This window comes from Hydra vulgaris, chromosome 09 (genome assembly GCF_038396675.1).
Source record: "Hydra vulgaris chromosome 09, alternate assembly HydraT2T_AEP".
Lineage (NCBI taxonomy): Eukaryota > Metazoa > Cnidaria > Hydrozoa > Anthoathecata > Hydridae > Hydra > Hydra vulgaris.
Window position 1 is genome coordinate 49457501 of NC_088928.1, and position 27500 is coordinate 49485000.

Below are 27500 nucleotides of genomic sequence, written 5' to 3' on the forward strand. Positions count from 1 at the left end.
GTTGTTATATGTGGCATATCAGTCGATGTATCTAATTTGATGCACGGGTCAGGGTTAGGGTCAGGGTTAGGAAGGGACGCTGGTGGCCCAAACCTGGCCAAAACCACCTCTCAGGCCTACTTAGTGCCTGTGCCCTCGCTTCATAAGCGAGAGTTTTCGAGTTCGATTCTCACCACGTCCCTGGTAGTACCGCGCTCAACTTGTTTCTCCGCGCAGCGGCCTTGTTCGTCAAGGTTCGTGTTTCGGAGTTGTATGTATTTGTGTATCTATGTATGTATACACATAAATACTTATATAAAAAATTTTCCATATATATTTATATATATATTTCCATGTATATAAAACATTTTCCATTGGACCAAATTGTGAATCTAAACCATTCTCGAATTCCCTTTAAAACACACAAAAAAAATTTCATCAAAATAGGTCCAGTCGTTTAGGAGGAGTTCAGTCACATACACACGAACACAAGAAATATATATATATAAAGATTTATACTTTTCCGTAAAGTAAATAAATTAGAAAACAGCTTTTTAAACTTACCAAATCTTATAACTAATAATACTTATATAAAAAGGAAAACATGCGTAAACTTTTTAGGAGTAACTTTTTAGATACCGTAAAATGAGTTGATTTTGGCCTGGTAGGTGACTTAGGTTAATTTATAAAAAATAGTTTTTATTTTTAAAAACTACTTTGTATTTTTGCGACTACTTCCAAATCTAGGTTTATCACAAAAGTAAAGTTATTTTGTTTATTTATTACTTAGATTTATTGTAGTTTGCGGAACTATCTATATGATTTTTTCTTTGTTTATTAGAGTCTATAAAAATTGTTAAATTTATATGCTGCAAAATTGTGAGTTGGTTGAAACTGCTGTTATTACTTGAGTGGGTTGTCATGTTATAACTAACAGTAAATTTAAATAGGATGAGTTTTGTACAATATTTGCCAAATTTATAACTCTTCTAATTAAAATTAACTTTAAGAAAAGTTTATGGGGTGGTTTTGGCCACAACTTGGGGTGACTTTACCCTAAGTGAAAAAATGTAATTATTTGATTTTCAATATTATATTTTTGATTTATTTTCAGAAAATGTTGTCTATAGAAAAATTTTTATTTGTTTAATTTTTAATTTTTGTTTTTAGAACAAAATAATAATTAATAATCATATTTATATCTAAGAAACCATGCCAAGAACATATAAATATGTTGCTGGGAGTCGTGATTATATTCCATACACCCAGGAAACATTAACCAAATATTTAAATGAAATTAGAAGTAGTAATTTAACACAAACAGATGCTTGCTTGACCTTTAAAATTTCTCTATTAACAATAAAGAGTAAACTGAAAGGTATACATAATAAAAAATCAGGCGTTTGCACAATATTTAGTAAAATTGAAGAAGATTTTTGCAAACTATGTTATAACTATGTCTTCTTTTGCATTCCCAGTTGACTGTCATGATTTACGAAGTATTGTGAAGTCTTATGCAGACCGTAAAGGAACATTTATTAGGCAATTTGCAGGAAATATGCCTGGTGTTGAATGGGTAAAATCATTCCTTAAGAGAAATAAACAGTTAAGTGTTAGATTTGCAAGTAACATTAAAAGAAAGAGGGCAGAAGTAGGTACTGTTATTATTAATAACTTTTTTGATAACATCACTCCTGAACTGGCAGGGGTTCCTCCATCAAACATTTGGAATTACGATGAAACTAATTTAACCAATGACCCTGGTAATAAACTGGTAATAACAAAGCGAGGATCAAAATATCCTGAAAGGATAATTAATTGAATTAAGTCTGCTACAACTTTGATGTATTGTGGTAATGCAGAAGGGCATATCCTTTTTCCATATATTGTATATAAAGCCGATTCGATGTGGCAACTTGGATAGAAAATGGACCAAAAGGAGCACGTTATAAGCGCTCAAAGAGTGGATGGTTTGACTCCAGTTGTTTTACAGATTGGTTTGAATTTTTATTGTTAACTAAAAAAAAGTTCCGGAAAACATGTTCTAATTGGAGACAATTTGTCGTCACATATAATACATATGTACTGTCTTAAAACTAATATCAAGGTTATTGCACTTCCTCCTAATTCCACGCATATAATGCAGCCATTGGATGTTGCATATTTTCGACCAATAAAAGCTCAGTGGAGAAAAGTATTAATAACTTCGAAGAAAAGTGACAAAGACTTTCCAAAAGACCAGTTTCCAGCATTGCTGAAATGCCTCACAAAAAACATTAAAGAACCTGGTTGTGAAAGTATGAAGGGATGCTTCAAAACTGGATTATACCCACTTGATCGAAAACAGGCGCTAGATAGACTTCCTAAAAGAACATATACAAATAAAGATGACACAGTAGAAATAGATTCTCTTGTCAGTGGTTCCTTCAAACAACATTTAGTTGAAGCTAGAGGTGATGATCATATACCCCCTAATAAAAAGCGACATAAAGTCTCTGTTGTCCCAGGAAAAAGTGTATCATCAATTGATGTAGGTAATATGCAAGCAGCTATAAATACAAATAAGACATGAAATAAAATGACTGTTGTAAAAAAAACCAAGGTATCCACTCTTGAACAGCAAATATTTACAGATAATCTATTGAATAACGCTAGCACTGATAGTTTGATGATTGATACATAGTTTTTTGAGTTTTAAATATTAATAAGGTTTCTTTGTGATTTATATCTTAAATAAATTTGCAAGTTAGTTTTAAGCTGTTGTTTTTAATATTTTTTTGCCTTAACAACATATCACCTAATATCCATGTATCTGTGAATATGTAAACTATGGAATGATAAATAATTTTAATCAATAATTATAATTTCCTTTTAGGTAGCCAAAGTCACCACCAGTATTGGGGTGACTTTGACTAACGTTTGAAATTGAAAAAAGAGGGTCAAAGATATAATTTTTTTATTTTTTATTTTAATTATTTATTTCTTTGGCATTATGCACATCTAATGCAATTTATATCAACATATTATTCATTTATGATTAAGTTTTGAAAAAAAAAAGATTTTAAATTTGGCAAAGTCACCTCATTTTACGGTAACTTTTTACTGTAGTATTCACATATAAATAGAATTAAAAAAACACTCTTAAAAAATATAGCAATGATGTTTAGCAATGATGATTGTAGCCTACATAAATACTCCTTGCGAACCACTTTTACGTGCGCTCGGTGCTTTAAATGTGTATAAACTCAATTTACACAAGTTTTATTGTTTATGTTTAACCCTTTAAGACAAAACGCCGTAATAATACGGAGGACCGTTTTAGGAGTTAAGGAGAACCGCCGTAATAATACGCACTGGTATAAGGTGTTACTTATAGAGTTTGTAACACCTTAAAATTAGTCATACACCCTTCAAACCACGATTTTACTATTCTCGAATGTTCTACGGAACTAATAAACACAAATTTCGTTTAGAAATAAAAAAAAATATGGTAGATAAACGACGATCAATATCTGTTCAAGACGCTGTAAATTTTGTCTTGGAAGAAGACTCAGATCTTTCTTCGTTGACAGAATCTTTATCTGACAGTGAAATAGAATTTTTAATCGAATCAGAAACAGATGAAGAATTATATCTGAGTGATTACAGTGACGATAATTTTAAGAATATTCCATCAATTGAGCAAAATATCAAGAATATAAAAGTAGTTCCAGCTCTAAAGAAGAAGAAAGTAAGTTGCTATGAGAATTTAAATTGGCAAAAGGAACCTCCTAATGAAGGAATGAGACGATTTAATTTAATTTCTGAAGAAAAAGTCAATGGAGATATAAAAAACTCTGACCCTCTTGAATTATTTGAATATATTATTACAAACGAACTTTGTGAGTACATTGCTGAACAAACTAACATATACTTTAACCAAATGACAGGAGGTAAAGTATTTCAAAGAAGCTCTCGTATATTTAAATTTATCAATAGTGGAGCTATATTTACATCTCGTGACATACGCCTTCATTTTGCAGTGATAATCTACTGTGGTATTATTTGAAAGCCCAAATTGCGAATGTACTATACAAAAAGCAAACTGTTTGAAACACCAGGCTTTAAAAGTATACTATCGCAAAACAAATTATTATTGCTAGAGAGATTTCTTCATTTTGTAGATATTTCTAGTTTTGTGGACAAAAGTTATACAAAGGATATAAAAATTAAATACATTCAGGAGTACATTGTTAACCACTGGAAAATTATGTTACAACCACGACGTGATATATCCATAGATGAATCATTACTTTTGTGGAAGGGAAGGCTGTCGTTTAAACAATCGATACGATCAAAAAGTGCACGCTTCGGTATTAAGACGTTTGCATTGGCATGTGGGAAAACAGGATATGTCTGGAATCAAATTATATACTTTGGTGCTGGCACAGAAATTTCTCAACAATACAAATATCAGGCCACCGATGTAGTAATGTCATTATCTGAAGAACTGTTAGATGTTGGACGGTGTATATACCTTGACAATTGGTATACCTCATTGGAAATTTGTGATTTTCTTGTTCAAAGAAAGACTGATGTTGTGGGAACATTACGAAGCTACAGAAAGTATCTACCAAAAGATGTTATTAATGCAAAATTGAAATCAAATGAAAGGTGTGTTGCGTACGAGCAAGGATATCAATTCATGGTAATGCATTGGAAGGATAAACGTGATGTTTACATGATAACCACCTGCATACCTGATACTTTAGAAATTGTCTTACGTAAAGGTGCAAGGAAAGAAGTACCAACTGTTATCCACATTTACAACAGCAACATGGGTGGTGTTGATCTTAGTGATCAAATGACCACCTCCTATGCTTGTGAACGAAAAAGGGTGAAAAAGTGGTATAAGAAGTTTTATTTTCATCTGATTAATCTTTCCATATTTAATGCACAAGTCATTCACAAAATGTTAGGAGGTAAACTAAAGGCTTTAGAATTCAGAATGCAGCTTGTTAGTGCTTTAGTTTCTTTTTATGGTTATGACATAGTAACATTCGGACAGGATGGGAGACTAAGTCTTGATGGAAATCCAATGCGATTAGTGCATCGTCATTTTCAATCATATGTTCCGGAAACAGAATGTAAAACTGCACCTCAACGGAGGTGTGTTGTATGCAGAAAAAAGGGGAAAAGAAAAGATTCTCGTTATGAGTGCACCCCTGCACCCCTTGTGATGTAGGGTTGTGTGCTGCACCATGTTTCCAACTCTATCATTCAAAAAAATACTACTAGTGTTAAAATATATATTTTTTAGTATTAATAACATGTTTTCTCACTAATACTGTGTTTTAAATGATATTTTTATACATTATTTTCATATTAAATTTGAATTAGTAAAAAGTTGAGTTTTATTCAAAATAACCCGCGCATTTGGATGTACGGCTAAAAAAAAAAGGTGCCGCTTAAAGGGTTATTACAAAAATGAGATTGTCCCCAAAATTTTTTCAAACTTATTAATAAATTTAATCATAAATATTCAACAAAGTTTTCAGATTACAACTTCTTTCTTCTCAAGTATAATTTAAAATTAACCTCCTATCCAATTAAGTACCGCAGACCTTATCTGTGGAAAAAGTTCCCAGAGATTGTTAACAAAAACAAGACTACATTAGAGCAATTTAAAAATAAATCAAAACCATTATTACTGGTCAGGGATTTTAATTTATCCGACTTCAATTGTTTCTTTTAAAGTAAGTTTAATCAAATAAAAATAAATTTATTTATATCAATGAAATTGAAGTGATGATGTTAAAAGTTCATTTTGGGATAATGTTAGTTATGAAATTTTATATTATGATTTTTTATTCAAAACTTTTTGTTTAAATGATTCCTAAACATTTTAGAAGTTGTCAGCATTTCAATACTTCTAAATTATTTTTTATTATGAATTTCTTAGTTATTTTCTGTTTTAATTCTGATTTACGTTTTTATATATATTTGTATATTACAGTTATGTAGAATTTTTTTTAAAAGCCATTTCTCAAAGAAGATTTAGTTCTTGAGATATAAATCAAGAGCTTCGAGTGGGTAAATTTGATCTGCCTAGCAACACGCATAACAAGGTTTGTAATCGGAATTGCAAGCTTTTTTGTTTTGTTTTTGTAGTTATTTAATAAACTTTTTAACAAAAGTTAAAATTATGTAGAGTCAAACAAAGTACTGAAAGTAAAAAATGCAGAAAATTTCATGTAAATAGATACACTAAGACTTATTATATATTAATTTTTATTAACTATTCACCTCCTCAAGGCCGAAAAGGCCACTACAGATGAGGAGGCTACTTATTAGTGGTTATAACCCTCTCTCAACTCTATAACTCCGAAACACGAACCTTAAGGAACAAGGCCGCTGCGCGGAGAAACAGGTTGAGCGCGGTACTACCAGGGACGTGGTGGGGATCAAGCTCGCAACATCTCGCTTATGAAGCGAGCGCTTTACCACTACACCACTACCGCATAAGACTTTGACTTAAAAAAAGTAAAATTGTTAATGTAATATTTAAATGCTTTATTCTCAAATTTTTAATTTCTAACCCCCCGACCATCCTATCTCATTAACCGTCATTAAAAGTCAGATTTGCATGAAATTTAAACCAAATGTTTATTGCATCTAGTTGTATAGTTGGAACTAAAAGTTTTACAATACTGTTAGAAGTTTTTGATTTATAGAAAGTTTAGTTAACAAAAATACATTTTTTTATATACGCTATTTTGAAAAACTCAGAATAGCCTAAATACTCCGTTTTTTAGAACAAGTTTAGTTTAGTTTGTAGATTACTATGTTGTTAATCATATGCCACAAAATCATATTCAATATATGCTTTCAGTTACTGAGGTAGAATGACCGGGGTGGCCTAAACATTTTTGGATATCTGTTATTTTACTTAGTAACCATGGCAACTAATAAACTTTTTTGCATTATTTAATCCTGGTATATAGTTGTTTCTCAGTATATACTTGGTTTTTTGTTAAAAAGATTTTTTCGTTAAAAAGATTTTTTTTATTAAAAATTTTTTTGAGGGGTAATACCTTAATGCTTAAGTGTTTAAAAAAAATTATGTTAATGCTCGCAGTATATAATACGCGAATAAGTTAATAAATACGCGAAAAACATTAAGAAGTGAAACATTAGAAATGATTTTAGATTAAAATGTTACTACATACTAAGAGAATAATCAAACGGGATATTCATATACAACTCGGTTCAGAAGACCGCCAAGCACAAATGGCCAAGTCTGGAACATATATCAAAATTTCTTTTTACATTTTAATACTTTTTCTTGCAACCTGCGTGCTTATTTATTTTAATTCAAAAATAAAACTTATTTTAATTTTTAAATGTTCGAAAAAAAATGAACCGTTAAAGGTGAAAACTATGTACATAAAAACTTTGATACTATTGTATTCATTTTTAACGTATAATTAAAAACATAAAATACTATTATTCATAACAATTATCAAAAATACAAAATATGCTATATTTTGTATTTTTTATAATTTTACTATATACTTTAAACATAAATAAAATTAGATATTTAAAAAGGGGTTAGATCAAATAAGCACTTAGCTTACGATAATATACTTAAGTTTCTAAAAACTTAAATAATTTTTAAAACGTATAACACACACCTTCACTTAAGATATTGAAAAGCGTTTGAACATTTTTTAAAAAACAAAAATTTTCTATAAATATTAAAAAAAAAAAAATATTTCTATAAATAATTAAAAAAAACAAAAACATTTCTATAAATATTTAAATCAATTTGAGTGGCAAGTACATGTAGTCCATCTAATCTGGATCTAATCTCAACAGGCATGTCATGTATATTTTGTTGGTCTTGCACCTCTTACAACTTTCACCATTTAAAATACATCTGTTGGGTGCACATAAGTTTCTGATTTCATTTACATCATAGAGCCAACGACGCTGGGGGTAAAGGGCCGCGGGACACATGTTACCCGACTCAACACTGCTTTTTTAAAGGACCTTTTTTTATTTTTTATGATTGAAAATTCTAGATATAGAGGGCTTTGTAAAAATAGACGATTCTGCCCCTCCACTTTGAAACTCAAGTCGTTGATCATGCATCAATTAACAAATTCTACAATTTGTTATTCATTTACTAACCAATAACATAATCCGAAACGTTGGTTCAAGTTACGTTATACTTGATTAACTACTTTTATACTTGATTAACTACTATCAGTTCAAAAGCGTTTTTGAATGTTCTAAATTTTTTTTTTAAATTTAACAAAATCCTAAAACCTTATAATAATTATTCAGAATTTTCTCAAAAACACTGAGCTTTAAATGCAAATCGAGAGTTTTCTTGAAAAAAGACGTTTTAAAATGCTATTGTTGAGAGCACACAAATAAAATCACTGTGAAACAATGGCTTTATTTTTGCAATAACAAGAACAAGTATATGTTTATGTTTTACGGTGTAGGAAAAAAATCTGAAAAAATTGTAATATTTAAAGCAGTTTAATCTTAGGTGTTTTTCAAATAATACGCAGCTCACATATTCGTGTTAAGTAATGCATATGATTTAAACAATAAAACTAGAACAGTTAATTTAGTTAAATAACCATTCTAGTTTTTTTGCTGAGACATTGTTAAGGTCGACCAGAAATACTAACAACTTCTGACAACTCTTAAAAAGCCCAATTTTAAATTTTTAAAACGCTTTATGATAACGAACGTCACAAAATGGTCAACTTATTTTTATATAAAAATATTCCTTCTGATCTTTTTAACTATAATTTACTGAAGTTTCCTGAATTTTATGGTATTTTATATAATATATTGAGGGCTTAGAGCCAGAGCGGTGTATGTACACTTTGCAACATTTTAAGAAAAAGCGATTTGAAATCTTCTATCGTATATCAAAAGTTTAATTCCTCACGGAATTTCATGTATTTTTTAAATAGTATTACGTAACATAAAATTAAAGCTTGATTAAAGATTTCATATCGCTTTTTCTCAAATGTTGAAAAGTGTACATACGTCGTTCTGGCTCCAAGCTCTCGATATATGTCAAGAGAAAGTATTTAAGGACTCACGAGAAAACTTGTGAATTGGACCTTCATAAAGAGCCTAAAATAATATAAAAAGTTAACATTGTTTTAGTCTTTTACTTTTTAACTTTACTTTTTTAACTTACGCTTTTAACTACTGGCGTTATAATTGATATTATAATTAATATATATATATATATATATATATATATATATATATATATATATATATATATATATATATATATATATATATATATATATATATATATATATATATATATATATATATATATATATATATATATATGATCATATTTTAAAGAAAAACACAATATTTTTGTATCTTGACATGTTAACATGTTTCGTAGTTAACATATTACATTTTCAAAAGATAAAATCACAATTTAAAACTCTGGATATAAATATAAAATCAAAACTTGAAGATATTACAGAGAAATAATAACAGACAAATACAATTGTTACCAATCAATAAAAATTATAATACAAATTATGATACCGTAAATAGCAAAAAAATAAAATTATAAGTAAACAAAAAAACAAAACAAAGCAAAAACAAATAAACAAAAAATAAACTAGAACAAATTTATATTATAATGAACAGTTTGTTTATAAAAAGATGGGTTTTTCCAACTGATATGGAGTGCTTCTTTGATTTTCAATTTGTTTTTGTTAGAAGCAGTATCCAAAATTTTAAAACAATTATAGTAACTTAGATTTTTACAATTAACAGATGAAATTGAATGCTTATAAACATTAGATTGTTTGTCGCTTGCAAGATGCTCAGGAACCTGTGTTTTTAAGTATCTGGAGGTTTCTTCAATATAACTGGCATTACATCCAGCACAAGAAAATTTGTAAACAAAATTGGATTTGAGCTACTTAGGAAGTGGATCTTTTATTCATAAACTGTTTTGTAATTTGTTGGTAGTGAAAATTAAATTAATTATAACATCTTTACAATATTTTTTAATGATTTTATTAACTTTAGCTTTAGTAAAATTTGAGTAAAATCCTATAAATGGAAGCTTATATTATCTTATATTATGGTTATCAATACTATTTATCAGAAATGGATTCAACTTTTTATCAACAAGTAATTTAATTTCAGTGTCAATTACTTTAGATGGATATTGGTTATTTTTAAAACATTAGATAGATTTTTTATGTCCTTATCAAATCCTTGCCATGTGTTGTTGATTTTATACGTTCTATCAATTAAACAACGTATAAGACTAATTTTATAAGAATAGGGAACAAAACTGAAAATTTTTTATAAAAGACCATGTTTTTTTGTAATAAACTGATGTGGAAAGCAAAACAGACTTATTGATAAGAACATCTAAAAATGCAGTTTTATTATCTTGTTCTTTTTCTATAGTAAATTTTAAGTTTTTATGTTGTTTATTAAGATGTGTAAAAAAATTCTGAGCTTCAAACTCTGAATTAAAAATTGCGATAATATTATCCACATAACGTTTTTAGAAAATTGGTAGGGAGGAAGAGCAGTTAGTAACCCATTTTTATAATATAAAAATATTAGCTAAAGTTGGCGCTATTTCATTATATTTCCCGTTAAATAAGAAGTGAGAACCGGATGATGAGATTAAAAACAAGGTTGACAATATTAAATCTTTAACTAATATTATAAGTGATAAAACAAACTTTAAGGAGTTTAAAGACGTTCCAACTATTGAAAGAGAACAATCTAAACCAGGGTATCTTAGGAAACTTTAAAAACGTAATTGTTTTGAAAATGATATTAACAATAAAATTTATTTTGTTGGTTCACAAACAGCAAGAATTTATGTTTTACCTAAGATGCACAAACTCAGTAAAGATTCTTCTCTACCACCCTTTAGACCCATTATTTTAACAATCGGTACATATAATTATAAGCTTGCCCAATATATTTCTGATTTATTGTCTCCTTATATACCTAAACTTTATTCCAACTCTTTTCCTTTTGTTGAGGAATTAAAACAAGTTGATATAACTAACAAATGTATAGTTTCCTATGATGTTGAAAGCTTATTTAATAATATTCCACTTAATGAAACTATAAATATAGCTACTGATTTATACTTTACAGATGAAAGGTGCTTAAAATAATTTTCTAAAGCTCAGTTCAAAAAGTGACAATAAATCTCATCATCCGGTTCTCGCTTCTTATTTAACGGGAAATATTATGATCAATTAGATGGCGTTGCCATGGGTTCTCCTTTAGAGCCAATTTTAGGTAATATTTTATTCACATTTATTGCTATTGCGTTGCTTAAGAAATATATATATTAAGATGAAACGATCCCATTGACATAAAATACAAATGCCGTTTTAAAAGTAAGATACAAGCAAAAATAAAAAACAAAAAAAAAAAAGAAAAACTTTAAAGCTGAAGACGCTGATCACAACAATCCAGCGAAAATTTCTTTTAAAAAATAAGTTTAGTATAGGTAGAAACTCGTGTTAATTGATGTTTATAAAATAATTATATAAACATCAATTAACACGAGTTATATAAAAATATACATAAATATATATATATATATATATATATATATATATATATATATATATATATATATATATATATATATATATATATATATATATATATATATATATATATATATATATATATATATATATATATATATATATATATATATATATAACGCTATTTAATCGCAAAGCAGACAGTATTATATATTATATATTTTACAAGTTACATTTAAAAGTTTGATAAAAATGTAAATTTTAGTGTAAATATCTTTGTTTCAACAAGCATAAATTTCAAAAAGAATATTTTATCTTATCTTTAAGAAGCTATGCAGCCGGGGTTTAACTTATCAAAGACAACATGTATTATTTGACTTTTGATGAAAATGATATCGGGAGAAAAGAAACGATAAATAGCTAGAGAGGGTGGCCAGTTTCAAAAAAATGGACTGAAAAATTCCTTTTTTCTTGCACAATGGTAAGCCTATTTATTTGCTGTGTAATGGATCCATTTCAGTGATGAAAGAGTTTACTATAAAAAGGTATTTCTCAATAAGCATCGTACGCTTTAAAGACAAAATCCAAAATTAAACCGCAAATTTGAAAAATAAATAATGCTAATAAAAAGTTTTAGCTTAAAAAAATCTAGTTTCATAGTTAATTTAAAATAGGCAAAGCCATTCAAACAATTTGCCGAAGTTCAAAAGGTATTCACACATTTTGGCTTGCTATAATCAAAATTGGTTGGAGTATGCACAAACGGTGCACGTTCTAAGGTTGGCTTACGTAAAAGTTTTATTGGATTTTAAAATTAAAAACAAATGAATTAAATGTGCAAAAACATGTTTTAATAGTCAGTCTTAGGCATTTTTGAATGAAATATCAAAAGAATATGACGACGTAACATTTTATTGTGAAGTCAGATGGCTAAGCAAACGGAATTTGTTTTTTTTCTATTTAATTTTTGTTGTTTCCCAACTACCTAATAAAAACGTTCTAAACATTAAAAAGTCTTTTTGACGTCTGGTTACCATTGGGTTGTAATAATTCCAAATTTTACGATTTAATTAACATCGGTCTTTTTTCAAGAATGCCGAGACAAAAATAAATTTTCATTTCCATCTGTTGCTATATAGACTGTATTATTGTAGCTATTAACATCTTTGCAGTAAAGTGCTTTGATCGAATCTGCTATTGTTTACTGCTTATATAAGTTAAACTGACTTTAGAATATATATGGGCAGTTGGAGATTTGCATGGCCTCGGCAAAAACTTGTGAATTTCTTGGATTATAACTTTTAGATTTATTAAGTTAAATCGATATTAACGAACTAGATTTTTATCTCGATGATGTTTTAAAAGAAATGAGTAAAAAATCTGATTTGCAGCTTCATAAAATTCATAAAAGTTATAATAAACATTATTTAAAAATACTGGCTTTCAAATTGAAATTAGTATTTTACAAATTATGTATCTTCAAAATGTCACATTTAGCCTCTCGGATATTTATTAAAACCTGTCAAAAAAGCGAATGATGAGTTATTGTATAATGTAAATTAATAAATTTTTATTATTAACTTAAACCATCCATCCGAAAGTATAAAACAAATCCTAAATTCAGGGTGAGCAAAAACTCCTTTAATGGAAATCTAATTAATTCTTCTAAACGTATTTACAACAATGCCCTTAAAGAGAACATCCAGGTGTTCTCTATTGAGTTTAAGCTCTGAGATTTAATTAATAAATAATAAATAATTAATAAAACAAATAAAAATACATTTATAACTGCAATATATAGACCGCCAAACGGTAATTACAATCAATTTGAAAACCACTTAAACTATTTGCTACCAAAGCTTATTAAAAAAAATGTGTACTTATTAGGTAATTTTAATTTGAATTTATTGAATAATAAAGCTAATAATCAAGTCGTGAATTTTATAAATACACTTTTGCAATACAGCGTTTTTCCCATGATTAATAAGCCAACACGTGTGACTAAAACAACTGCATCTATTATCGATAATATTATTACTAATAATTACACAAGGACTAAAATCCAAAGTGGTATTATTAAAACAGATTTAACTGATCACTTTCCAGTTTTTCTGATAATAAATTCTGCAACCCTTGAGAATAAAATAAAAACAAAAACGGTATACGTAAGGAAAATAAATAATGAATCAATCGCCACGTTTCGTGATCTCTTACATGAAGTAAACTGGGAACTTTTAACTGATTGCAATGACGTTAATGATGGCTACAATTTTTTTATTCGCATGTTTACAAGACAATACGAAAAGACCTTTCCAAAAATAAAAAAAATTGTTAATTTTAAAAATTTGTTAAGTCCGTGGATGACGAGAGGACTCATTAAGTCGTCAAAAAGGAAACAAAAATTTTACCAAAAATTTTTAAAAAAAAAGAACTACAAAAATGAAATCAAATACAAAAAATATAAAAATTCTTTTGAAAAATTAAAAAAGCAATCCAAAAAACATTACTACTCTTCGTTACTTAATAAAACATTTGGAAATGCAAGGAAAACATGGAATGTAATTAAAGAAATAACAGGAGTGGGAATTGTGAAAAGTGATAATCTTCCAAAAAGATTGCAAAGAGATGATAATAGAGGAGATGCTTTTGTTAATAAAGAAATTGCTGAAACATTTAATAGCTTTTTTATAAATATAGGAAAAAAGCTTGCCGGTGCAATTCCTGAGGGAAAAAAATCATTTAAATTTTTTTTTGAAAAAATCTGATTCCTTCATGGAGGAGTCGGAGCTTTTAATTGATGAACTTCGACTAGCAATTAGTATGCTGAAAACAAATAAAAGTGCGGGTCTGGATGAAGTTAACCCTGATGTTGTAAAAGCGGTCTCAGATATTATAGAGAAACCTCTTTTTAAAATTTTTAATCTTTCCCTAAAAAACGGCATTTTTCCTGACCAACTAAAATTAGCAGAAATAATTCCAATATACAAAGGCGGTGATGACTCAATAAAATCTAACTACAGACCAATTTCCATACTTTCTTGTTTTTCCAAAATACTAGAGCGTATTATGCACAACAGACTGTACAATTATCTTGAAAAAAACAACATTCTTTATCATAAACAGTTTGGATTTCGCAACAACCATTCCACGAAACATGCAGTAATTGATCTTGCCAACCAAATTTTAAATGGTTTTGATAACGACAGTTACACACTCCGAATTTTTCTAGATCTATCAAAAGCATTTGATACTGTCAACCACAAGATTCTAATTTATAAACTACACAATTATGGAGTAGTTCACTCCAATTCAAAGTGGCTGCAATGTTATTTACAAAATCGTAAACAAGGAGTACCATATGACTTAACATGTTCCCCATTTGAATCAATAAATTGCGGAGTTCCCCAAGGATCAATACTTGGACCCCTGCTGTTTTTAATTTATATTAATGATATTTATTTGTCTTCAAAAATACTTAATTATATTATTTTTGCTGATGACACAAATGTTTTCTTTTCTGACTCAAATTTAAAAAATATTTTTTATATTGTAAACACAGAATTAATATATCTTAATGAGTGGTTTGAAGCAAATAAACTTTCATTAAATATTGAAAAAACGAAATATATTTTGTTTGCTAAGTCATCTAAATCCGAGAACCTTCCACTCAAATTACCTGAACTAACAATTAACAATATTAAAATAAAAAGAGTTTTTTCTATGAAAATACTAGGAATAATTTTCGATGAGAATTTAAATTGGAAAAGCCAAATAAAGCTAGTCGAGAACAAAGTTTCAAAGACCCTGAGGATTATGTACAAGACAAAACATCTTTTAAATGATTTATGTTTAAAAAATTTATACTTTTCATTTATACATAGTCATATTAACTATTGTAATATTGCCTGGGCAAACAATCATTTATCTTTCCTAAAAATTATTTATACAAAACAAAAGCAAGCAAGTAGATTAGTTTTGGGCGCATGTAGATACGAAAGTGCCGAGCCGTTACTCAAGGAAATAAATGCTCTAAATGTATACAAACTAAATATATACCATAACTTGTTATTTATGTTTAAACTTCAAAATGAAATGATTCCAAAATATTTTTTTAAAAGTTTCACTCGAATTAATCATAAATATGAAACAAGACATTCAATGAGTAATTACTACATCCCACTAACATCACTCAAAAAATCTGGCTTCTCGACTATATGCCGGGGACCACGCTTGTGGAATTCGGTTCTTGACGAAAATATGAAAAAAGTAAAATCTACTGCTACATTTAAAAGAACTATAAAAAAAGACTTACTAAATTTAAACATTACGTACATTCTCTCATTTTTTTGAAAAAAAAATCGAAATAGTTTTGTATTTTTAATTTTTTATGTACTTTATTTAATTTTAATATTGTATTGAATATGTATATGCATGTGAAGCGAATTAAATTTTTTTTTTCGTTTATTGTCTTTAATATGTATACGAATATGTACAGAGTTTTAATTTTTTATTTGTTATTTTATATTTTAACTTTATCTTAAATTTCTTCTTTTTTTAACTTTAAGTTCTTTTTTTAACTTTAAGTTTTTCTTTAACCTTCTAAAATTTCTAACCAATTTTTTTTTTAAACCTAATAATTTCACTCTTTTATGTAATATTGGAAAATGTAAAATTTAATTGCATTTTTTTTTGTATTTCACAAAGGGGCTTGATGATAAGTCATTTTGACTTCTACTTGCCCCAGTCAGCTTGTAATTATATATAATTGTTTAAATTTATAGATAACATTGTAAAATGTGTAAAATGACGAAATAAATAGGAAAAAAAAAAAAAAAAAAAAAATTTGCATGGCCACGGTAAAACAAATTTTTCTTTAAAAATTGTCTATCTTTCTCGTTAATTAGATTTTTGTTTATATGAACCCTATTAAAATTATGATGATACTGCTGTTAAAAAATTTGACCGCTTGCCACACAAGGATTAAACTATTTTAATCATGTTCTGAAAAAAATTACCACTCAAATTTTCATTAAGGCCCGTTAAATTAGATTTAAACTACAATTTCCACACACCCCCTTCTTTTATTCCCCTTATTCTCCTTGTATTAAGCACGAGAGAGTAAAATTTTTTTTTAATACTTTATATCCTAACATAAAGTTTACATTTTATAAAAGTATTTCAAAAATACAAGAGCTAATAGCAACTTTTCTAAAAGTCGCGATTTTATTTTTTTACAAAAGTTGGCACACAGAGATTATTCTTTCAACATCCGTAGATATGGGCTTATTTGTTTGTAACACAGGTCAACAAAAAAAAAAAATTTTCTGGTGCCGAGCAAACAATTTTTTTTTGGATTGCATTTCACATTTTGATTTCAAATGTGCAACTCATTTTTTACCATCACGTCAAGTTGTAAAGATATTTGGGTTCAGATCTTTAATATTTGGGGTAAAGTCCTTAATATTGTCAAAAAAAAAGTTGTTTAAAAGTATGTCAACCTGGGTCTCAAAAAAAGCGTATTTTCATAAAGATTTTAGAAAACATTAAAATTTTTTCTTAAAATTTTTTAGCAAAAAAGTTATTTGAAAAAATGCTATTGACTAAAAAACATTTTGTAAAAAAATGCTTACAAAATGTTTTTCAGCAATAATACAAAAAATACTTGTTTTTATTACAAACGAATAACATTTTTAAAATCTATATGAAAATACGCTTCTTTTGAGACCCAGGTTGACATACTTTTGATTTTTCGACAATATTAGGGACTTTACCGCAAATTCTAAAGATTTGAACCCAAATATCTTTACAACTTGACGTGATTTTAAAAAATGAGTTGCATATTTGAAATCGAAATAAGAAATTCTACATAAAAAACAAATTGTTTTCTTGGCACCAGAAAAAAATTTTGTTTTTGTTGACCTGTGTCATATGCATCATAAAGCTTTGTAGGTTTTCTAAACGCTGGCCAGTATTCTTGAAAATATAGCTTTTAATCATCTGATAGGAGACATTACTTGTGATTCATTTTTCTTTAGCAACACATTAAGTTCTTCTTGTGGAGTTAAAACATTATCTGCAGGATTACCGGAAGTTGCTTCAATAACATTAACACAAAACGATCATGATGCCAACATGCCTGTAAAAGTTATGGTATCTCTGGATGGAGTTAATGTAGAGATCTTTAGACAGAGTAATAAATACATGACATCTGTATTCAGACGTTCATCAATTCTAATCCTCGAATTATTCATCATTTATTGCTAGTTTCACTGTTAATTAAAGAAAGACTCCTAAACATTAACTCTAATATTGAATCAGCGCTTAACATTAGTACATCTTCTCTGCTAAAATTCTTTTGATTCCTGCGTCAAAAGAATCATTTTCATAACTATGGTTATCATAGGCGTCTCTTAAGTAATCAATACCATTTTTCTTATAAAGTGTTTCACATTCTCTGAGATGTAGGCCATGATTGACACGAAATTGACGAATAATCTAAATTTTGAATATACCTCTTTTTTATAAATGCTTCATGCTGTGTAGATGCAACCAAAAAATTTTTTATTCATATTTTTATTGATTTTATTTTATTTTTTATTATTTCATCCATATCAAGCACACTGCATAAGAACCCGAAATTTAATTAATCCCGTTTTATACGTGAGTATAGTTTTATCATGAAAATTATTTTTTATCATGTCAGTTTTATTTTGAATATTAACTTTAAAATATCTTCGTCCTCTTAAAGTATCAGCCTCATCGACAGTCATTCTAAATTTTACTATATTGGCTACTTTTAATCTTATGGTGTCAATTTTTCTTTTAGTAGTTTTTCATCAAATTCTTTGTTCAGAAGTTTCATTACTTTTAATGCTTTCATTAGCGAGGAGTTTAAACCCACCTCAAGCTACTTACTGGTGAATGTATGCATTTCTGGTTACGGCTCGAATCAAAATGCTATTTGAGCAAAGAATTTATCAACAGTTTTACACGCTTGCTCTCTCATCTGTTAATATGATTGATTCTGCTGCCTAATCGAAATAAATTCCGTAATTTTTAAGATTGATGTAGAATTTCCTGAGCATTTTATTATTTTGTTGTTTAACGCTGGCAATATCCTTCTAACTCTTTTGTAATTGTTTTTTTCCGTTTTGTTGTATGTTTCTACACTGATATTGCTAAGAGTATGAATGAAAAATAATGGTATCAAATAGCCGCCTTACCACCTTTGAAAAGAAATTTAAATAGTTAGGGAAACCTTGGGCCGTCGAAAATCGTAAAAATGCTTTAACAATCAATAAAAACTTTTAATTCAATGATTCCACTTATTTAAAAATGTTCTTTTTCTAAATTTTATTTTACTTTAGGTGGTTTAAGGGACTTGTTGATAAGACTAATTATGACTTTTTTTATATTACGTTTAGTTACGGTTTAGAAACACTAGCGTCACTTCTGATTTTATATTGTATTTCGGGTGCCGAAATATGCCAAAGACTCCTCTGTGTCAGGTGCCAATGATAATTTGTTATAATTTACGATTTCCACGAGGTTACACAAGTCCTAACTACGGTTTAGAAATACAAACGTCTCAACTGTTTTGGGTGCCAAAGATGCATGCCATCAAGTGATTACTTGTTCATTAGGAGAAAAAATATTTTGATGGTATTAAAATTGCACGTATGCGCATGTTCTAGTGTGCTATAATAACATGGTTATATCTTCAATCTTTCAGATCTTTCATTCCATCCTATTAAATACGATCTATCAGATTTTTGTTCAAATTGAATTAATGAACAAAATGTATACGTTTCTGTTACGTTGAGAAAAATATTGTACACATTAGTAACAGTAGTAATCATTAAGTAGGTATCTGAATCAGAATCTCAAATAACTTTCTGAACGTTTTGTTGAATGTTTTCTATATCACCATCAGATATTCTGATGGTGATATAGAAACCATAACTATTAAAATTTTTAACAAAAAGATTCACAAGATCTTCATTCACATGCCAAGTTAATACTATTTAACTGTCATATTAGGGTTAATGGTTTTAAAGTATATAAATGAATGAAATGAATTTTAAACTTACAAAATGGCGGTTAGCCGTCATTTAAAAATGTTACCCGGACAGTAACCAACGAGCTAATACCCGGGTGGCCAGGTATTAGCTCGTTAACAAATTTGATTAATGAAAAATTAGAAGGCAAATTACTTTTTTCATTTTTTTATATTTTTTTATTGCATGCAGGACTGTTTTATTAAAGTTAATTAATGATGCTTTAGATCAAAGCAAACAAATAGCAACACTAGAAAATCTACTTGTTAAAGTAGTTTAGGCGACACACCACATAAGATTCGTGTTAAAAATTTGTGTTTTAAGTTAATTATATAATATTCATAATTATTATTTAAGATTTTGTTCGTTTTTTTATAGCTACATTTGGTGTCGCTAGCTGTTATAGCAGAAAATATCGACTGATTCATGAAATAAAATTAGAAGCATGCTTTTCGTAAGTTGAAAGCAGATCTATGACTTTGAACCTTTTACTTATTCAATATAAGGATGATAATTGAACAAGAATACAGCATTTATTACAAATATTAAATGTTTATATCAAGAAATAATTTACTGACCAATGAAATCATGTAATTTAAGACCTATAAAATATTTCCTCGACGTTGATTTTTTCGTCTTTGCAACTTTAAAGCATAATTATTGCAATAAAGAGATATTTTTGCCCCATTCGAACTTATGCGACTAAAAAGTCACCTAAATGTCACATGCCAAAAGTAACGTGAAAAGCACGTCCATAAATCACGTGTTTTGGTCATTTCATTGGGACCAAAAAGTCACCATTGCCCATTATTTTTAATGTAGTTTAAAGAATGGGACCAGGGAGAATCGTGGGAATGGTGTGAGAGTATGTGTTTATGATTTAACTCCCATTTGGAAAAACTGGTCACAGTTCTTACAATTGGATGTAAACAAAAATGAGTTGTTTAAAATGCTTGCAACAAACTTTGTACAAGTACCGGTATTTGACTTACTTTTAGTAACAACGTTAGAAGAAACATTAGATAATGTTTTGTCCAATTTCTTACCTTGTAACCACGAGAAAGTTGAACAAAATTTTGCTACAAATTTAAAAAGCAGTTGACAGTGTGCACCAATGTGTCTGTATTTAAACTGTTAACACAGATGTTGTTGCGATCTCAATAACCGTTTTTAAACAATTAACCTGATAGAACTTGGAGTCTGAAAACTTAAACGATGGCTTCTATTTTACTATTACTCACTGGGGATGACTTTTTTACGTATTTTGATGTAAAAACACGAAATTCTTTGAGGCGTAAATTACTTTATATAACTCATATAAAAATATATAATTTACTACATTTAAAAGTAATTCGTTTTTTTTTTACATAAATTATTTAACTTGTAAAACTTAATTACTTAAGTTAAGTTTTTTAAATAAGTAACTGTTACTTGAAAAAGGGGTCATCCATGAATGATGTCAGTGTTTTTTTCTCAAATTTTCAACTTCCCCTCCCCCCTTTGTCAAACTCTGTCAATTTTTGGCCAACCCCCCGTTTTATTTGATGTCAGTTTTTGTGTACTCCCCCCCTAAAAAACAATAAAAATGCTTAAAACTATTGATTTTTTTTCTGACTAAATTATACATTTATATAATAGTAGATCTCATCAAATTATATTATATAATAGTCGATATCTCATTAAATAGTCAACTAAACAAATAGTATTATATATCTTTAGTATAATCTTCCAATGGGTTGTTGAAGTAATCATCGATTGAAACAATAGTAAGTGAATGCTCTCCGCGCTCTAAAAGGATATCGTGTTCTTGAGGTACAACTTCATTTTCATCTAACCATTTAGCAGTTTCCAAACTCTTTTGCAAGGCAATGACTGCCAAAAATTCTGTCTAACGCTTGGCAGCGATACGAACAGGTTGGACCCTTTTGATTAGAGGGAGTGTTATTGCAGAAGAATGGATAGAAGCATGCTTTTTCAACCTAGCTTGAGATATTGCAATTTTTACAGATTCTATCAGATAGGCTAGACTGAATTGATGGACAAAACGCATCATACGGCAAAATTGGATATCCTTTGGCAGTAGGAGGAAAAATACTTTCAATGTTTGATGCGATGAGCATAAAGACGGATAATGGAAACAATTCTTTTTTTCCTTTTTAGACATCCACTGCTTTGAGCCCGTCAAGCGAAATGTGGCGGAAGAAATCTTGCTCTAATTAGAGTAAAGTAAGAGCGTCTAATAGTCCGACATCAAGAACAATTTTCACATTTCACAATTTGAGTAAAATATTGACTTGTACAAAGATAATCGGCAATCCAACGTTGATCTTGTAATAAAAGGCTCCTTGACTCTAGCTCTGATTTGTCTGGATCAATATGCTCTGCAATGGTTGGATAACCGTCAATTTGTAGATCAGACCAAATGTCAATCAAAGCCTGTCCTTTTTGTCGGGTCCTCCATCGACGCCAAACACAACGATAAGCTTAACCATATTAGTTTGAGTATCTCTGGTAATAGAGTCGAATTCTTTGATATCCAAGTGCCGCTGAAAGTCTAATCCATGAGTGAAGGTGGTCGAAGATGAGTGTTTTCCTGATCGAACAGCAGTGTAGGTAGGTTCAGAATAAGTAACAGTATCTGTTTTTCCGAGACCATCTTTTTTGATCGTAATTCATACGTATACAGATGGTTTATACTTGTCTTTAGCAGCCACGACCCAGTCGTTGTCCGGGAGAGTTACCCGGTACTCCAAATGCATCAACAATGGGTCCTGTTTTTTATGATTCCAATTAGCATTCTAGCTTTGTTGTCTTGGCTAATGAACACACTTCATCTGGCCCTAAAATAGAACAAATTTCTTCCACATATTTTATAGTTGAACTGCAAAAGAGTCCGTCAACATGTTTTAAATAAGATTCATTCTGAGAACTGATCTATCTAAAAGGGACTGTTTTGACGTGCCGGTTGCCTTCCAATGTTCTGTAACTTCTCGGAAATAGATGAGTATAGAGGGCGCTCTTGCTGATTGCATATCCAATTTTGTTCATCTCGGATGTCAATTCGTCGAGAGTTTTAATGCTTTAAATAATAAAGAAATATATTTGGATATAATTAACTTTTTTACAGAAAACGGGATTTATTTCGTAAACTATATTCAAATCTTATATATCTTAATAATCTTAATAATATAACTTTATAATCAATTCTTAATAATCTTGAAATTAGTTGTTAACATTTTAAGGATATTTACAATAGTGTAAGTACTAATTAAGAGTAAAATTCTAACAAATACAATATTAACTAACACAGCTAAGCTATCATTACCCGAAGAACCTCTGACCGACGTCTTTCATCAGCTGACGAACCATGGAGAGCAATATCCATAATCGTCTTTAAAAGAAGAGGTTGATCTACTTCTTATGACGGTCGACAAGGTTTCTTTCTGATTTTTAGTTTATCTTTGACTTCTGGATGCTCCAAGCAGATTTCCAGTTCTTTACATAGATGAGCTAGTTTCTTCTTTTTCTTTTTCAAATCATCCTCTTGAGCTTCAGCGATGAATCCACTTCTCTTTCTAGTCTTCAGTCCAGCAACTTCACAATTTAAAGCTGCAATCTGCAATAGCTGCAAGAATTGAGTCTATCTTGAGCCACTGTTGTTGCATTTTTTTTTGATTTTTTGTGGTCAACAAACTCAAAGTTAATGCACTTTGTAGATCATCAATAACAGATCGCTCATTGTGGGCTCAACAAGCTATGAGGAATTCTTGTCAAATTTAAGTGGAGTATACGTGGAGTATACTGTTTTGGAGTATTGGCCCAAAATAATAATTGCTTGCTCTTGAACTTCATTGCCTTTTCATTAAATAAATTGATTAAATACATTACTCTTGATTCAAGATCCTTATGCACCAGTTTCTTTTCTTTTAATGAATTCAATATACTATGGACTTCCTTTTTTATCGGGATGAGCATTTCCATACGAGACCACCAATAAGTTAAGTAATGTGGTTTTATCCATATTTTAATATTGATTTATTAGTATTCATTATTAGTATTCATCACAATCAGAATAATGATTTTGCTCATCGTTAGCGCAACCCGCTAGGGAGAAACTAGCGTTTCGAATTTTCTATAGACTTTATGTGTTTACATTTCATCACGTTTTACGATCAACCAGAGAGCAATTAGAGTTTCGTATTTGAAATAACGACAATTTAATTTCAAAAAATGACAAACTTATGAGTTTACTTTTATGAGTTTACTTTGAACCACATTTTATAATCCGCTTTAGAGCAAATAACGATTGTGAATATTATACACAAAGAGTTAATATTTCTAATATAATTTGATTCGTAGTCAAATGGTAATAAAATAATAAAACGATAGTAAATTTTATTTTACGCTAGTAGTTGTTATTTATTTAATGTCTCTGGGAAACTTATTATATTAATTTATAATATTATATAATAAATAATTTAAATTTAATTTCCCCACAAACAAAACATCATTTCTATACCATTTAGTAGATATAAATACTAAGGGTCTGCGTCTCGAAACTTTTCTTATTTTGATAGGATACGATAAGATATTGGAATGTGCTTATAGAAAGTTTTATTTATATTACGATAATATCGCAACCAAAAAATTTGCACGATAAAGTTTCGATATTTATCGCTTCATTACAATATTATCGTTCAATTACAACAAATATTGTTTCTCAAACGATAACGATACTTATCGGTTCATTACGATATTTCTTTTTCCGACTAAAAAATAATTTTTTAAAACACCTAAATAACTTTAATAAAATTACTGACAAGTGCACTATTTAATGTAAAAAAAGAAACAAACAAAACTTTATTTGTTATTTTTATTTTTTAATTTATTTAAGACTTAAGCAAAAAACAACTAAAAACAAAAAATATCTGAAGCAAAAAACAACTAAAAACAAAAAATAACAACGTTTTACTTGATAAATTGTTGGCTTGACATGTTTAACATGTTAAGGTTTGTGCTTGTGATTTAATATTAAAAAAATATTAAAATTTAATCTCAAAGACAAGGTTTATTGAAATCCATAGCTGTTTTTAGCAGCTTGTGCAAGGAGAGGAAATTTATACATATTTGCTCTCCAAAGTTCCATCATATCCACACCAACAACCCCTGGGAGTTTTTGAAATATTTCCCATTCAGTGACAATGTCCGACTTTGCAGGTGGAGCCCGACCAGAATAGGAAGTCATAAGTGCATGAGTTTCTTCCATTCCAACATTATAGAAAGGATCATCTTCTGAAACATGACCTTGGATTTCAGCATGTAACCGTTCATTAAATAATCTTGTTGCAGCAATCCATTCCTGATAAGCATTGGATTGAGTAATCAGTGCCTCATTGGCTTCATCAAATCCACCCAGTTTTTTCAGAGCTCTTTCCTTGTACAAGGGGTTAAGCAAGTTGGCAACAGAATAAAAGAGGTTTTAACAATCACTGTCCGGAAAATGAACATCAAGTTTTCCAACAATTTTTGCTGAAACCTTTGTGTTGTTAGTGATGCCCCACCAGCCTTGATGAAGTCCAGGCATTTGTACCTCATTGTGTAAATGTTTGAGATAACGAGGTGAATGATTACTTCTTTGTCAGCAGAGAAACAATCTGAAATCTCAGTGACTTTCCTCAGAATAGGCAAAATTTCATCATAAAGATTGAACTCATCTTCTGAAGGAATGACTGGAGCTAGCTTGGTGTCATCTTTTCCAGGAATGTCTTTAATGGAGCTGAGGATACGACGCATTTTTACAATGCTTTCCAACATCATAAAAATTGAATTCCAGCGTGTTTTCACGGGAGTGATGATTTTCACAAATTTCAACTTATCCTTGCCAACAACATCACTGTCATCAAGCAACAGCTTTAGCTAAAAATTAAAATAGAATTATAAGAAACATAACATAAAAGGTGATTAGTACTATTTAATATTATTAAAAACTGATATTAACTATGTTATATGTTTCTACTTTTTAAGTGTTAACATTTTATCAGTTATTAATGATAGCTATCATTGGAAAAATTTTGTCACACAAAGTGTACTGAGAAGTTTAAATTGCGCTTGTATTGTATAAACTATAAACTAAATTGCTGTAAAAGCTAAAAAGAGTGTTAAACTAAAAACTAGTTACCTCTTTTTTAATTCTTTGCTCAGACAAAGATGACTTGTGGCATCTTGAACTTAATTTAGCTCTTTGGAATGCTTAGTCAAGATCCAAACTGTGAAAATCTTTTGTTTCTTTGACAGTTGCTTTAACTGCCAAATTCAAAAGAAACAAATAACATACTAAAACAGAAGAAATATTGCATAAATAACAGAAATTTTAAATAATTTTATTTCTTTAACATATAAATAAAATGGTTTAAAAAAATATTATCCATGGAAGTATAAATTAAACAAAATACAAGATTTAATTTTAAATTGATTTAAATGCAAGTATTCCATGGTGTTATACCACGTCAAAAGGAATGTAAAAAAGTTACCGAAGTAGAATTACTTAATCAACAACATCTTTAACTAATAGTATTATTATCAGTTACGCACAAATGTGGTCTTTTAATGTGTTGTTAAAAATCATTATAAACATATTTAAAGACTTTATGGAAACTAATAATATAATGCCTACTTGCGTAAATTTTGAGAGGTAATAGACCGGGCGAATAAAAAAAAGCAATTTCTTTTACTCATTAATCGATAAGTTTTACGTGAATAAATATTTTAGCAATTTTGCATAAATTTTTATTCACGTAAAGCTGAGCAATTACTTAGTAAATTGCTTAACTTTAGATGAATATAAATTTGTACAAAACTGCTGAAGTTTTTATTTACGTAAAACTGACTAATTAATGAGTAAAAGCAATTGCTTTTTTTTATTCACCCGCAACCCTATTCACATCTCTCCGTTAAACTTACGGAGAATTGAAGCGTCCGTTAAAAAAAAAAATTTTAAACGGCCGATTATAAAATGGAAGAAAGTAAATGGTTACTAATCCTTCCGTTTAGGCTCCGTTTATCTACCGCTTCGATATTATTTCAGTTAAAATTTCTCCGACAGCCAGCTTCGTTAATTATTTTTCGTGCTGTTTTTGTCACCGCATCTAAACCAACACAAAATGATTTTGTTTATTTTGTAAATTGCTGCCGGTGATTTATAAATAAGGATTGCTGAGTAATTTTTCAAATTTAAGTAAAACACGCTACAATAAGAAAAATTCAAAGAGTTTGTATCTGCTTCACACTTAGTTTCATTTTTTTTAATTTTATGCTTATGAATTTAACTATTATTGCTTATACATTTTTTCGTAACCCTATTTTTTTCAAATTTTGCAAACGGATCCATATATTAAATTGAGTAAACTTATTAATTATTATTATAAGTCGCGATTTTCTTTTTCGCACTAAAGTGGAGGTTCTATTCTCCTAGTGTTTAAACTATATATCAAATCTAAAATGAGTTATATCACTGTGTACCTTGTACTGTCTTACTGTTTAAGATTCTGACAACTAATTATTCAAAAAACATTTTCAAATGAACTTTTATATTGAACTTTTCTAAGGCTAAAATGAAAAAAAAAAAATTTCTCTCGTTAAAGAAGAAGAATAAAAGGTTATGTTATAAAAGAAGAATGAACTTTTCTTTTGATAAAAAAAGTTTTTTTTTTTTAGATTTGACTTTTCTTTGGCTAAAACAAAAAAAAACATTAAAAATAAACTTTTCTTAGGCTAAAATTAATCTTTAGTAGAAAACATACAAAAAATGTTATTTAAGTTTTTAATTATAATATTTAAATATTCTAATAAAATCAAAAAAAAAAAAATATTTTTTAAAAATATCTAA

General features: G+C 28.8%; 2 protein-coding genes across 2 annotated transcripts in view; both read left to right on the top strand.

The window, feature by feature from the left end:
- LOC100215560 (uncharacterized) overlaps positions 1-27500 on the top strand; it is a 78213-nt gene that overhangs the window by 6630 nt on the left and 44083 nt on the right. The window lies entirely within an intron of this gene.
- LOC136085541 (piggyBac transposable element-derived protein 4-like) lies at positions 4043-5203 on the top strand. The gene has a single exon (XM_065806856.1). It carries the CDS (start codon positions 4043-4045, stop codon positions 5201-5203), a length of 1161 nt encoding a protein of 386 aa, XP_065662928.1.

What these genes read in the sequence shown, in the direction of transcription:
- LOC136085541 (XM_065806856.1), top strand. Translation starts at nt 4,043, where the DNA reads ATGTACTATACAAAAAGCAAACTGTTTGAAACACCAGGCTTTAAAAGT.